The sequence below is a fragment of the Stegodyphus dumicola genome, chromosome 1 (assembly GCF_044657685.1).
Source record: "Stegodyphus dumicola isolate Sdum_Otavi_A_Nest chromosome 1, ASM4465768v1".
Classification (NCBI taxonomy): domain Eukaryota; kingdom Metazoa; phylum Arthropoda; class Arachnida; order Araneae; family Eresidae; genus Stegodyphus; species Stegodyphus dumicola.
In genome coordinates this window covers 87,234,347-87,250,761 of record NC_140768.1, presented here as the reverse complement: position 1 = coordinate 87,250,761, position 16,415 = coordinate 87,234,347, and the positions used below count along the sequence as shown (strand labels likewise).

Genomic DNA, 16,415 nt, shown 5'->3' with positions numbered 1-16,415 from the left:
ATGATGTTGAAGAACGGAAAGATGAAAACAGTGAAATTTTAGGTCATGCAGAAATAGTTACACTGGTGAAAGACAATAAGGATAAAAATGAAGATGAATCAGAAAACAATTAGATTAAAGACAACGGAAAAGCTAAAATGATGACCCATATTGAAGGACAAAAGGCCACTGAAGGAATGCTCTGTTTCATGGAGAAGTAAGGTACACTGCGAAAAAAGGGCACAGTTCTATATCTCCTGTTCTACTGGGCCAATCGACGAAACTGAACTTGTGTTTTTCATGTCTTGAAAGAACAACATAGGATATGTATCAGATTTATATATAGCATTGTTATAATACAGGTATTTTTCACAAAATAGGACCTTTTTTGAAATGACATGAAAGTTTTTTCAATATTTCGATTCTACGACTCAAATCACGCTAAACTGGTCCCCAAAAAACTGCTAGTTTTGTAAAAATTGCACGAGCAGTTTTTTTTTTTTAATTAGCTCTTAACCCCTTCACACTGAATGTCACGTCTACGTGCCAGCAACGAACACACTCACCTCCCGGCCGACACGCAGGTGTGACAGTGCATTTTTTCGTTTACTACCGACTGTCATGTATTTGTGCCAGTCTCCTGGAACGTTTTTCAAACTATAATTTCTGCCACAAGATGGCACTGTATGTCCATATGGTTTCAGGTACATGTACATTAGACCTTCTACTCGAAATGAGAGAAGCATGACTCGCATACACATGTTTTTGATTATATAAACAAACGGGGAACTAAATGTTTCCGAATGGCGTGATTTATAACGTCTCTTTAAATCGCACTTTATTCGAACGTGGTAGTTGTTTATTGTAAGTAGAAGTTTTATATGCGCTAAAGCATTGAGTATTTCGGTTTGCAGTTCAGTTTTTAGAAAATAATTAGATCTTGTTAGACGTGAATTCTTTCTGTTTTTACCGTTGCAATGTCGAAATGTTTAACAGAGCATGAAAATGTTTAACAGAGCATGAAATAGCAGAAATGAGGCAAAATACTTCAGATATTGATTCTGAAAGATTAACTGAAAGACATTTTCCAAAACTTTGTTCAGAAGAGACTGATAAGAAAATGAGACGACAATGCTTCGTTTGTTCACATTCCCGGAAAAATCCTCCAAAACAGAAATGAGTTATTACGAGTGCAAGGAATGTAACGTAGGACTGTGTGTAGATCCCTGTTTTCAAGTTTTTCATATGAAAAGATAATTTTAAGTACTATATTTAGTTTTCAGATGTATAATGTTAAAAGTCATAAAATGGTGAGTAATTAAAATAAAATGTGTAAAATATGCATTTAAACAAGAAATAAGGTAATTAAAGTATATATATAAAAATATCTATAAAGCATAAGCCGTTTAAATACTCTATAGAGCATTATAAACAATGCGTTGATACTTCGGAAATTTCATGGATTTAGGCTTAGTAGCAAAAAAGCTCCCGGCCCTGGAGAGACGCTCGCGTAAGACACTGCCGGCCTCAGCGATAAGCGTGCGTTTTCGCTACCCGGCTCGAAGGGGTTAAAACTTTAGTTCCTCAATGTTAATTGAATTTGGTACATACAGTACAAAGTCCAATATCTGGACATCACAGTCACCACAAACCATTTTTGCTTTACACATTTGATTTCCCTCCTCACAATAAAACATGTGAACAGTCCCAATTCTTAATCTCACTTCAGCACTAAATAACATACCTCGTAATTGAAGAAATTATGATTTTAGCATAAATTTATGTGATCAATAATTTGACTCCATAGCTGCGTTTCTGCTTGGCATACATGTCAAAACAAAACATTCTATGTAGAAACATATTCTTGATGGCAACCTGGAGATTAATTACTTATATTTTCCTTTCATCACCGCATGTTTATCAACACATAACAATTTGAGTGATGACTCATGTAGCAATGCCTAAATTTTTTGTTTTTTATATTAGTAATTGAGTAACGAAAGAGTATGATAACCTTTTCTGTTGGCCTTACGCTTGTCGCCGATTACAGATTTAAGTTAAACACACTACAAAATGTTGAAGAGAAAAGAATTTAAACAAAATTTTCTCTTCCTAAGCTAAAAATAGATCTTGTTAATGATACTCATAAACCAAAAGATTACATTTAGTGTTATTTGAAAGAATAATCGATTTGTTTTTCACATAACGGCAAAGCCAGTGCCAGAGCTCAAATGGCCACACCGGGCAGCAGAATTCAGCGAAAGAGGGTAGTTAATAGAAGTTTTACATAGTGATGACAATGCCCCAATCATCAATAAAGTAATGAATGGTAAAATCTGTAGCATGGTTCTAGATCCAGAAAATACCACTACTTATCGTGCAGAAAGTCACAGAGAGATTACTAAAAACAAAAAAAAATTTCCATTGACAAGTCAGTTGGAATTCTTGACCCTGAAATTACAGGACTTGAACAATGGAACTTTGCAACTGAAAAAGAAGTTGTATCTGTCTATAGAATTAAAGAGAAAGTATTAGCACAAAAACAAAGCTAAACAACTTACATTGAAAGAAATATTAAAAAAAATTTGAAAGGTTTCAGATTTTAAATTATGTCCAAAGGGGTGTTTTTTTCCCCTTTATTTATTAAACATCATGTTCTTCGCACTTAAACTATAAAATTCAGTTCAAGACTAATATTACAAAACAATTTTAGATTGAGCATATCTTTAGAATTATTAAGTTTTGTTTGGTAAATTTTGATACCCTTTAGATCATAAATGCTTCATTATTTCATAACTCATGATTCACGTTTTTAGTTTTACAATTCCTACATGCTATCTTATTAGATTTAAACTGATGATCTCATATCCGAAAAAATCCCAAACCAGGGATGGCCAAAATCTCGGACATTTTTCTATATTTAGAAAATCTCTCTCTTTTTTTAAAAAAATTAAACTTGATTCCTTCTTCCTGAATTTGAAAATTAGGCTTAATCCAAATATAATTCATACATTTTTATGATTTACTTCAAAATTTAATATTTGGGCATAATTTGAGTCGTAGAACCGAAATATGGAGAAAAATTGGCACGTCATTTCAGAAAAGTCTGATTTTGTGTCAAAATACCTATGCCAGAATGATGCTCTATATATTTAAAGATAAGAAAAAGGCAATTTGAATTTCACCAATTGATCAAGTAAAATGGAAGATACAGAACTGTCTCCCCTTTTTTTATGCAGTGTACATCTGGTATGGACACTTTGTTCCTCCATCGCTTACAGGATAAATGCGAGAGAAAATCTCCCATCATACGATATATTTCTACCAAGAACTACTAATAATTTTTCTTCATTTTGTAAGTTTTTTACTCAATTTCTACAATATCAATACATATAAATTAATTTTGACCTGTACAATATGTATATCTCCTGTGATATATAGGTATAAGTAAACAATGCTTATTCAACTGCAATAATATGTTTTGGCTTATATATATATAAAACAGTATGTTATGTTGTATTGATTGCTGAAAAATCTTATAGGCTTCATTCAAAGTTTACATTTGGTCATCCAATTTTACCCAAAATCTAATATAGGTAAGGGAAAGTAAAAATTCAGAAGCATAAGTATTTGAGACAGAAGACTGGGAAAACAACAGATTACTACAGTCAAGTCTTTAATCCTGACTCGTCGGGACTTCAATTATCGATCATCAATTTAAATCTGGTAAGATGGCATGCAGAAATTATAAAATTAAAAATATGAAACTGTAATTTATGAAATAAAGAGCAAGTATGATCTAAAGGGTATCAAAATTTACAAAAAAAAAAAAAAAAAAAAAAAAAAAAGCTTAATATTTATTTGTTTACTTTATTAAACATTTCTTTGAAAGCACACACGCGTAAAGCATGCATTACGCATAGCCGAAATTAGAAGATTGCAACCAGAAAACTATTTGATGTGTATTCGTGATATTTACAATGAATTTGGTTTAAATCATATCAAAGACAGAGTATATTGAGATGAAATACTACATTTAGTAATGAAGCCTAATAAAATAAAAACATCTGCCCTGAAGATAAGGATAGTGCTGACACATTAACTTCCAGTGCATTGCGCGCAGCAACGTCTCCCCCTCCGCAGAGCAGTGTGAAATTGATAAAACAGATTTCGGATTGGTCAGAGGAACAAAGGATATGCCTTTATCCATTTTTTGCAGCAATTCCACTTTTGTTTGATGGACATTGAAACATGCTTTCGCTTTGTAGATCCAGAATCGGAAATTCTTTTTGACATAATCGAAAGTTCAAGCTTACTTTTATAAAATTGCTCTAACAGTCTGCAAAAAATAATAAGCCGGATCCAATTCGAAGATTAAGGAACAATGCAATCTGCAACATGAACTGAAATGGATAATTAGATAATTTTAGCTTAGCTTATACAATCCGTTATACATTAAACGCGAATGCGTAAGCGCATGCATAAATGTATTATGCACATGCGCATGCGTAAACGTATTATGCTTTTACACATGCGCAGAAAGTTTATAGCTTTGAGATGCGGATTACAGACTTTTGAATGTACATATTTCTTTTTCTTTCATTACACTAATCAAAATCAAAATGAATGTTTTGTTTTCAAAGTAATATTTTTGATCAATGCCTAAATGACACACATTTTAAACAACCTTTTTTGCATAATACAAATATTCGAACTGGAAGATAAATATGTCAATGTAAAGTTTAAATGCAAGAACAGCTTTAGATTACATCGGATTTGAATAATAAAAACCAATATTGAGGGATATACAATTTATGTCCCTCTGCAACAAATCCCATTTATAATGCTAATAACTTTTCTGCATTTAAAAGAAAAACATAACACATCCTTATGCCCTAATAATGGCACTGCATTCAACATTAAACAAATCATCAAGTTACTTTTATAATAATACTAGAGGTTGATTAAAATCTGCCAATTTCGTAAAAAGGAGATTATTTGGTTGGGGGGTATTTTGGTAAATTTTACAAAGAAACTATCACACATCTGAGTATTTTGAAACAATTACACTATAGAAAACATAATAACACATATGTAGCAAATTATTTTTCAATAAAATGTACCTCTCTGTCTGTGAAATGCGTTTTGTCTTTTTCTTGCTCAGGAGTCAGATGAAGCACTTTTTCCTCTGAAAAACAAGTTTCAATGTATAAAAATTGCTTCACATAAAAAACATTATACATATTTATAAAATACTATAACTCCAACATGTAAAGCCTGATTTAGAATGAAAAGCACAATTTTGATTATTAAAATAATTAAACAAGATTTAGCTGTAAAATATACTAAACTAGCGGAAGTACCTGATGGAAGTTAAGTTAGATTGAGAGTAATGCATCTAATAATAAAGAGAACGATACTGCCGTAATCCTTCTCTAATAATGATGCAAAAAATACGATTCATAGTCATACATTTTTCAGTCTGATGCGATATGGAACCCACATAAAAAATTTCGATAGAAAAGCTAATTCTCTCTCAATATGTCAGCAAAAATTGAGTGCAGTTTTTAACAATTTCCGTCTTTCTAATCAAACAGTAATGAAAGCTGAAATTTCATCCAATGTTTCACTTATATTCAATTTTAGCTGATTAAATGTCGATCATAATTCAACAGAAATCAATAACGCGAACAAACACACAAACAGACATTCTTCCTTATATACATAGATTTTGCGAAACTTACAAATTTTTGATTAACAAACTCTACCATTTGAAAGTGAGCAGTAGCAACATTTTTCGAAATAAAATATTTTTATCTGCAATGCGCGAGACTGTCGCCAGTCGGAAAAATGAGTGTTAAAATTAGTGCTTTCAGAATTTTTAATTAATATTTTAGTTGATTAAAAGTTGTACAAAGATGAGAATAGTCGAAATGGCTTCCCACAAATTTTTGGAATTGGGAATAATGCATTTATTGTTTGGCAATGCTATTTTATATCACTGTAAAACTTAGAAATGTTTTATTAACAAACTCTACAATTTGAAAGCGAGCAGTGGCAACAACTTTCGAAATAAAGCAGATTTTCATCTGCAGCTTGCGAGACAATGGGAAACAATGCCACTGAAAAAATGAGGGCGAAAATTATCGTTTTTCCGAGTTTTTAATTAATATCTCCGATTTTAGCTACTTTCTTTTGGATAAAATGTAGACGTTGACCTTTTACAGGACCCATAAAAAAGTGTAGAAAGTTTGCCGACGATAGTTACAGTAGCGACCGAGTTATTAGATAACAAATACACAAATTTTCTTCTTTATATATATAGATTAAAATTTAAAACAATTAATTAATTACTAAATATTAGGCTCTGGCTAATTCCATTCAAATCTATAGTTTTTTAAAAATTTTATATTGATGGAAATCTTAGTTGGAAAGAAATATTTTCAAATAAAAATAATAACACACCATTCATAAATTTAAGGCAAAATTACCGTAATTTCCGGAAGAAAGGCCGCATCAGCGTAAACGGCGCACGAGAAAAATGGCGGGAAAAAAATTTAAATTACACAGAAACGCCGCAATAAATTAAATTGCGCGTGACATCGTCGCGGGCCGTATAGATGCAAAAACTCAACCTAAGTCCTGATATATGACATACCAGTTAAGAAAAATGCATGAAATGAAACCATAACTCAAAAATAAATTAAAGGTAAGAAATGTATAGCTTCTGTGCCGTTTAGAGACATTTTCAAAAATTTTCCGCACCCTAATTAAAAACTATCCAACAAGTACTTGTACCCCACAGCTGACTGTATAGAGTTGGCTGTGCTTGTACCCTAACTGATGGGATCTGTATTTGGCAGAATTCCAAGAAAAATCCATTCATGCTGAAGGGGAAATATGTCAGAGTTCGTTATTGCGAGGCAGGTGGAGTCGTGTCCGCCTTTGAAAAAAATTGCAGAAAAGGCAGGGGTGGAAAGAGGATGGGTCCTGGAAGATTCATCGAATGGCAGAGGAGAGAGACTATTCAAACTGATGAGAATGTTGATTTGAAAGGGGGAAGAATGTTATTCTTCTGAGATCTCGTTTAGGGTGAATAAGGCATGTAGGTCCGTTCAAGTGAAAGAACATAAACAAAATAATGTTCGCAAAAAGCAACTGAGTGGTCTTTTGTGTGGGAACAGCACCAATCTATGCACAATAACAAGGCCATCCAAACTATGTACAATGACCATCATAGGAAATATTTTATTTTTAGTGCACCTAAACGCCGCACCCGCTGAAAATTTAAGTTTTAAAAACGTAAACGCTGCGGCGTTTCTTCCGAAAATTACGGTAAATATTGGTAATTTAGAAAAATTTCCGCCATTATCCAAATCAAAGCAAGTTTTCTACTTATTTTGCTGATAACAAGTGGTCTTGATCAAAGCAGATGTTTAAATATGGTGTTTTCTGCTCATGCAGCTTATTTCTATCACGTGCTGTTGTATAATTTTTTGTTTCAATGCAGTGCTGAGAATGCAGAAACCTAAAGCTGACCTTCATCATATTAAGATCATAAACTAAGATTTAAAAAAAAAAAAAAAAAAAAAAAAAACCTCCTAATGTAATATTGAGATAGTGGGCTGCATCCGCAAAAAAATAATGCTTCATGTATGGGACCAAAAGGAATTGTACGTTATAAATTGCTGGCACCAATTCAGACAATAAATTCAGAAACTACTGTTTCAAAATGGCAGCTTTAAAGCAGAAATAAAAACAAAATACCTAGAACTGACCCATCATAGAAGTGTCTTCTATGACGACAAAGTTTGGCCACCCATTTTGATGAATGTCAGATACAGACTTAACTGAGAATGGCTGATTTGTTTTGTCTCATTACCCATATCCATCAAACCTTGGCCAGTCAGATTTTGTCCCTGCAGGTCCCTTCAAAATTCTCTGAAGATCTGGAGTTCATCATCTTCAGCAATTGTGCAACTCAGTAACTTTTTTTCATGTTTCGTAGACATTTCTGAACATGGAAATTAAGTACTCTTAAGGACCATCAATGAAAAAAATTAAGGACCCATCAAGCAAGTAGGAACTGAATAAACTAAAGCAAATATCTACACCTGAACTTCACTTCTGTAATTTGTAAGAAAAAAAAAAAAAAAAAAATGAATCTGTAGAATACATTAAATTTTTTTCAAGTAATTGGAATTAAATTATAAAATTTCTTGAAACATTTATATTTTAAAGTACTAACAGTTAGCTTTATACTGATTCTTTCTTTTATCTCATTTCATCATTCAGTCTAGAGGTATATGCAAATTCTGTCAAGTGACGTAACTTAAACTCTGAAGTAAAATAATAACAAGCATGACTAAAACAGAAGTTTAGCTGTTGTCACGGCAGTTGCTTGCTTAGAGACAGACAGCCGCTAATCAGAAAAGACGTGAACATATGATATTGGCACACGTTAAGAGCAAGTTGCATTTTGTCTGACTCAGTGCCATAACTTCATGTAGATTAGCTGAAGCTGCAACCCAGTTAACATACAGTATTTAATATGAAGTTCCCATAAGCCAATAGAATTTTAACTAAATTGAGATGATGTAAATTTTAAGAAATTAAAATTAACAGTTCTCTGAAAACACTCACCATCTGTCGTATGATTTTTTAAAACATATCGCACTATGTCCAAGTTTTCCCACGCAATTAAGATTTCTACTGAACCCATTTCTAAAGCTTTTAGAGTGTCTTCAACACCAAAACAGTACTTGCCAGTATCTTGAGATATTTCATCAAAATAACGACCTACAATAATAAAAAATATAAATATATATATATATATATACACAAGGGAAAATATTAGAGAAATAACTTTTAAATAAATAGGATAAAACTAAAATATTATAATAAAAAACTTATTTCAATTTTATACTACAGACATCAAAATGATTAAATTATATAGGAAAGTTACCAGCATACACATTTTGAAATATGAATAAGCAATATATGTTAAATGTTCTAGTGCACTGACAATGTAGTCAAGTTGAAATGAAATAGGCTACTGCATGTAAAACATATTGAATATAAATTATTGAATTGGAGAAGAAATAAAACACATTTCCTTAAAACTATCAACTTGCATTCTGAATTAATGCTTAATTTTAATATTAAAAATACAATGTTAATATACTGTCAGGCAAGCTGTTTCCTACAGCTTTGAGTCCAGGTTCAAATACCAAAGAAGGCACAGATACTAGCAAGCGCACAATGTGTCAATGACAGCACTTAAAATACAGCTGAGTCTTAAGTCAGCTCAAGAGGTTGGATTTGTAAACAGAAGCGAAATTAAGAAAGAAATTTTAGCCCCGTTATAGGGCACCCCCAGGCAATATTTCTTGGCAATGCAATGGCTAAATATTAAAATGGTTTTGACCTCCAGTGACAAATGAATTAAGTTGCAAGTTATACTGTTAGGAACAATAACATTAAAAATTAAAGGGGGAGAAGAGAAAAAATGAACTTAAGGAGGTGGATAAACATTTCCAAACCTGGAATATGAACAATTATGAAGTTCCAAGGTGAAAACCAAAAGTTTATAATAATGTAAAAGTAAATAATGAGGGAAGTTTTCCCGCAGTATAATAACGCAATTTTAACCAAAGTCCAAACTGTCTTAAATTTGCTTTATTAATGTACGCATGATTTAGGCTATTAAATTACTTATGACTCTGATGAAAAATACACCAATAATTCAGTTAAATATTCTAAAACTTGTAATACTCTTGTAATTTTGAGTAGAGAACAAAGGGTTTTATTTATTAATTTAATTTTAAATACAATGAAAATAAAATTAAGAATTAATGTACAGAGAACTGTATGGATAAACTTTGTGCGATATCATTTACTAAGGGGAAAAATATTTCAAGACAAATTGTAGATTAAATAATAATTAAATCTCCATAAAACTAACAAACGTCAATTCAAATCACATAAACTGTAACAACAAAAATTAAGCTGAAAATCATTAGGGGTAGGGGAATAGAATTTGCACAATTTAAATTTCATTTATTGCTGGGAAATATTTCCCTCAGTAAAACCAAAAAAACTGGTAACCAGGAGATATGGTGATCTAGACGTGATGGGACTGGGAGTCGGGCAAAACCAGAAGAGGGCAGCTATACAAACACCTACAAATATCTTTCATTATAGCAACTTCATTTTGATGTATGCTTTTAAATAACAATTAATATGACTACATTAGATAAAGCAAATATCTGTTACACTAAATCTTCATTCAACACTTTTAAGCTGATTTACGCTGTACTTATTTAAACTTATGCACACTTACTAAAATTTACCCTTTTAATTTCCACGATCAAATGCAAAAAAGTAGAAAAGCAGCAATCAAATTCAGTATGAGTAAGCAAATAATTTTTTCACTACAAAATATCTTTGAAATCTGGAAAAGGTGTGGTGAAAAACATGTTATTCACATTAAATATTACAATTTTGGCATTTCAAAATCAATTTTGGAGATTACAAAGAAATGGAACTGAAAAAAGTTTAGTTAATGTAAATAGTTATATAGTGCAGTGATTTCCAATTACACTATTTACTTTTAAAGAGTAATTACAGTTCTAAGCAGTTCACTAGCCAGTTGAGAAGAAAGCTAGATTAATAGAATAGTATTAGATATGAACTGTACAAGAAAAATAAAGATTTTAACTTTTCAGGCTTTCTTTTTTTGAGGGATAATTTTTTTTTTTTAATTGTGCCCTATTTAAAACCTGAACTATTTGGTATTTGAAGAGTAGTGATCTGTGCTTACTTCTCCAACCTTGTTTGCAAAAAGTTGGTTTTCTTTAATCGTTTTTTATTTCTACAGCTTTCCAATTCAGTGGAAATGAATTTGGGTAGTCTATATTTTGGTTGGTTGGTTGACTTTTAATGGCACAAAACCTCAAGGGTTATTATGCGCCAGACGAAAGGTGAATAAAATTCAAGATGCACAAACACACTGTATCAAATGGATTGATGAAATAAACCTGAAATGCTGATGAAGGCATGGAGAAATGACTTTGAGAAATGCTCTAGCAACAGGTAGAGCAGGGTAAAAGGAAAATAACTTCAAATCATATGGTAAAAAGAGATGTCTTTTAAAAATCTTATGAGGTTGATGTGGGGGTTTCTTCCAGTGATATCTGTTAAATTTGTTGAGTTAAAATGATAATAATGTTTTTGACTAAAAGTAGGACAACAGGTTAAAATGTGATTGACTGAAATGGGAACATTGCAAGTGCCATAAATCGACTCATTATCTCCTTTCAAGAGATACTGATGTGTCAGTCTGCAGTTACCAATTCGTAGGTGAGTCATCAGCACATCCTCCTTTCGATTCCCTCTCGGCTCCGAATACTTCAAATTGGGTTTTACCTGCCTTAATTTGTTCAGAGTCAGGCATTCCCAGAGATCTTGCCACCCGGACAAGATCTTTGATCTGATGTAATTCCATATGTCTGTAAAAGGGACATCATTTTCAGTGGTAACATCAGCAGATTTTGCTGCGATGCCAGCATATCCAGGCACCCAGCAGTACGCAACAGAATTCTCAAATGAAGGTGTGCCTTTAAAATTTCTAAAGGGTGGCCAGTATTTGTATTTATAGAATCAAGAGCAGTCAGAGTAGATGACGAACTTTCCACTAAGAAATAAAGATTAAGGAATTCAAAATACAAATACTTAAAATCAAACCATATCAAAATAAAAATTCTTAGAGCTAACATTTGTTAACATTTTTTACGTGTATAGTGTATGCTGTCGCCAACAAAGTCTGCTTGGTGAGATTTGTGCTGGCAAAACGGAAAAATTACCCTCTTTTTTTTTTTTTTTCCAATAATTAACAATACTTATTCTTCATATAAATACACCTCTGATTACTTTAATTATAATTTCTTATTTAACCAATGGAGACAACTAATTATTCATCTCAATTACACTTAAAAACTGAATAATTTTACTTCAGTTGTGAGAAATAAAAACAGGTAAAATCATTAAAATTATTCAGGTTTACACTGAGTATTCATATCTGAACAGATATGTATACAAAAAATTTGGCACTGACTGCAAGCACAGATATAGCCACTCACATATCACTATATAAAAATAACAGTATTTATGTAGTATGCAGAAAAAGACATTCACAAAAAAAAAAAAGAAAGAAAGAAATCTGAAAGCTTTCAGATTTTATATTACACCCAAACGGATGTTGGTTGGTTGATTTTCTAATGGCACAAAACCTCGAGAGTTATTATGCACCAGACAAATGGTGAATAAAATTCAAGATGTACAAACACACTGCATTAAGTGAATTGATGAAATGAACCTGAAATGCTGATGAAAGCATGGAGCAATGACTTTGAGAAATGCTCTAGCAACAGGTAAAGCAGGATAAAAGGAAAATAACTTCAAATCATATGGTAAAAAGAGATGTCTTTTAAAAATCTTATGAAGTTGATGTGGGGGTTTCTTCCAATGAGATGAAGGCATGGAGAAATGCTCTAGCAACAGGTAGAGCAGGATAAAATGTAGTTCAAATCATATGGTAAAAAGAGATGTCTTTTAAAAAATCTTATGAGGTTGATGTGAGGGTTTCTTCCGAGATCTGTTAAGTTAACATTCGTAGAGTTAAAATAAAATTACCGTTTCTGACTAAAGGCAGGACAGCAGGTTAAAATGTGATTGACTGAAACGGGAACGTTGCAAGTGCCAAAAATAGGCTCATCATCTCCTTTCAAGAGATCCTGATGTGTCAGTCTACAATGACAAATTCGTAGGCAAGTTAGTAGTACATCCTCCTTTTGATTCCCTCTTGACTCCCAATACTCCAAATTGGGTTTTACCTGCCTTAATTTGTTCAGAGTTTGGCATTCCCAGAGTTCTTGCCACCTGGACAAGATCTTTGTTCTGATGTCATTCCGTATGTCTGTAAAAGGGACATCATTTTCTGAGGTAATATCAGCAGATTTTGCTGCGATAACGGTGAGTTCATTACCTTTGATGCCAGCATGTCCAGGCACCCTGCAGTACGCAATATAATAACCTGTGTTTCTTAAACGAAGGTGTGCTTTAAATTTCTAAGACTAAAGGGTGGCTGGTATTTGTATTTATTGATTCAAGAGCACTCAGAGAGTCAGAGTAGATGATGAACTTTCTGCTATTTTGCTAGAGATAAAGATTAAGGAATTCAAAATGGTAAAAGTTTCTACAGTAAAGACAGATGCAGCCTTATGAAGTTTACTACTCTCGATTTCTTTATGACAAGCAAAATCTGCCCCGACATGATCATGATTCTTTGAGCTATATGTAAAAATTGCTTTATAGTTAGAACGACTGCTTCTATGCTCTAAGAAAATTTGTTGATATTGGACATCATTGGTACTGCTCTTCTTAAATTCTCCAAAAATGTTAAGTAGGTGAATATTCACTTCTTGCCAGGAAGCAATACTGAAAAAGTTAAAGCTTTTGGGATGCAGGTCTTTTAGGTTGAATTCTTCAATTAGTGAGTGAATGCGAAGACCAAAAGGTGGGATACATGAAGGACGTGCTTCGTAGATACGGCAGTACTGATCAAATGTCATGAGTCAGACAGGATGTTTGGCCTGTGACATTACTTTATAATAAAGTTCAATAGACATTGATGGTTAATTGCTTGCGTCTGAATTCCAGAGATGTTCTGAAAGCCCCACAGCAAACACGTAGCACTTGATGGTGGACTGAATCCAATTTTAGTAGCACAGAAGGTTTTGCTGATCCATAGGTAACACAGCCATAGTCAAGTTTGAAACAGATTAAAGTTCTATAAATGCAGGGCATAGAACAACGTTCTGCTCCTCATGAAGTATTGACAAGGACTTTCAGTATGTTGAGAGCTTTAGCGCATTTATTCTTTAAATTTAAGATATGCGAAAGGAAAGTGAGCTTTCTGTCAAAAATAACTATTAGGAATTTTGCTTCTGGCTCAACGCAGATCAAAGAGCCATCAAGATGCAGCTCTGGATCAGGATGTAGATTTATTTTGTGACAGAAATGCAAGCAGACGGTCTTCTGGCTAGAAAATTTAAAGCCATTGTTGTTGAACCACTTTATGATTCTGTTTAGAGCAATTTGCAGCTGTCTCTCAATGTATCTCATATCTTGACCGTGATAATAGATCATCAAATCATCAACATACAGAGAACCAAGCACTGTGGGAGGAAATTCTCTTAAAATGGAATTAATTTTCAGGCTGAAAAGAGTGACACTGAGCACCGAACCTTGGGGTACACCTTCTTGTACAAATACTTGAGAGAGCAACGAACCAATCTTAACTGTGATCTTTCAGAAAGTTTTGAATGAAATTGAATAAATTACCTCGCAGCTCAGTGCTGTAAAAGTCATGAAAAGTTCCATGCCACCAAGTTCTATCATATGCCTTTTTCATGTCAAAGAAGATTGAAACCACATGACTTCTTTTCACAAAGGCATTGATTACGGTGGTTTCTAAAAATAGGGCATTGTCGTGTGAAGATCTTCCGTTACGAAAACCACTTTGGTAAAGCGATAGGAAATGGTTATTCTCCAGACAGTAGTTGGAGACGGTGATATACTATTTTTTCCATGATCTTGCAAAGGCAGCTAGTGTGCGCGATGGGGCAATAATTTGAAGGATTTTTAGGGTCTTTGCCAGGTTTTGCTATAGGTATTACAAAGGCCCTGCACCAAGCAGTATGAAAAATTTGTTCCTTACGTATCTAATTACAAAGAGCGAGAAGGACCACTAGAGAGTCATAGGGCAGATGCTTTATCATCAAATAACTTATGCCATCAGGACCAGGGCAGGTCCTATCAGTGCGAGAAATTACACTTCTTAATTCAAACATGGTAAGATCTTTATTATAAGAATTTGCATTAGGATGGGAAAAGTAGATTTGAATCCTTTCCAAGTGCATCTTTGTGGACAGAAACTCTTCCGAGTAATTGCTACTGTCAGATACAGCAGCAAACGTACGACTTAAAGCATCGACTATTTCTTCTCTAGTGCCTATCACCTTTTCATCTTTTTCTAGAACAGAGAAAGGATAAGCATTTTATAGTCCAGAGGCTTTGCGGACTCTTTCCCAAACCTGTTTGCTAGACATTGAGGAGGTAATAGTGGACATAAAAACTGGCCATGATTTTCTCTGACTTCACCGTAATATGGGAGAGTGACCATGTGCATAAAATTAACATTTTTGCTACCGTGTGTGGCTCCTGTTAAAAAAAAAGGGGGGGAATTATATTATAAGCAAACACATTTCAATGGCATGAAGCTTTTTTTTTCTTTTAAAGTTGAAAACAGAGATAATTACAGCAAAAATGTTATTAAAAGCTTCATAATATTTATGCACTAGTGTCCACACAAAATTTTTATAAGTAATAACTTTAAAATTAAATGAAAAGCACTTTTCAAAGATTGAAAAAAAAAAGTATAACTTATTTGCATTTACCAATTAATTTCTTTTCTTGAATGAATTTTACATTAGAAAGTACTTCTGCAGATAATTCTATAGCTTGATTAAAACCATTTTCTCCACCATAGGATACATCAACCAATTTTAAAACTTTAGCTTGTAATCTCTAAACAAAGAAACAACAGTTAACTTCTATCAGACCAACAGCATTAACAAGTTCATATAATTTTAAAATTTTCATTGAATATTGTTTAATGGATAGCATTGCACACAGATTTCCAACAAAATACACACAAACATGTAAATGAAAATCATGATGTGCAAATAATCGTAAATTACATTACTGTATTCCATGATTTTGATGGCAACCTTCTTGTTTTTTCTTGCATTTGGTTACACAATTAATTGCACTGAGTTGATTAGTTGCTTTTGCTATTATTCAATATGTAGCACTGTGATTTTCTGAATATGAAATCTGCTACTATTAGGTATTTTTAACCCTTTAGGACAGGCATCCCATCCACGCATCAGTAGAGACTGAATTCAAGGGAAGGGCGATGTGTATACGTATTTTAACTTAGAATGCTATTTTGAAGACTACTGGATGGCACCATATGTTTATTACTTTCAAAATGAACACATTTTTATGTTCTTGACCTTGAGTTTGTATATATTCTGCCTGACTTTGGTATTTTACTCATCAACTGTTGCAAAGGTTGGGGGAAAGCGTAAATGGAGGTGGGCTCTTTAAATCACCAAGTGCTAATATAAACATTTGAACATTCATGTGTCTGATTTATAAATTCCTTTTTATTTATTTTATTTTTTCCTCTACTATGTACGTTTTTTAGAGTTAGTATGTGGAGCTTTGTTACATTTTGCATTGCCTTATGATATATTTCGGGTACTTCCCTCTTTTTTTTAAAAAGCCTCACCTGCAGTCTATTATGGCAC

General features: G+C 32.9%; 1 protein-coding gene across 1 annotated transcript in view; it reads right to left on the bottom strand.

Annotated features, from left to right (window-relative positions):
* eRF1 (eukaryotic release factor 1) overlaps positions 1-16,415 on the bottom strand; it is a 62,491-nt gene that overhangs the window by 15,623 nt on the left and 30,453 nt on the right. The window contains exons 6-8 of the mRNA XM_085817545.1: positions 15,498-15,627; positions 8,623-8,778; positions 5,103-5,167 (exon numbers count right to left, since the gene is read on the bottom strand). Of these exons, the coding sequence (XP_085673671.1) occupies positions 5,103-5,167; positions 8,623-8,778; positions 15,498-15,627 (351 nt within the window). The remainder of the gene's footprint in view (positions 1-5,102; positions 5,168-8,622; positions 8,779-15,497; positions 15,628-16,415) is intronic.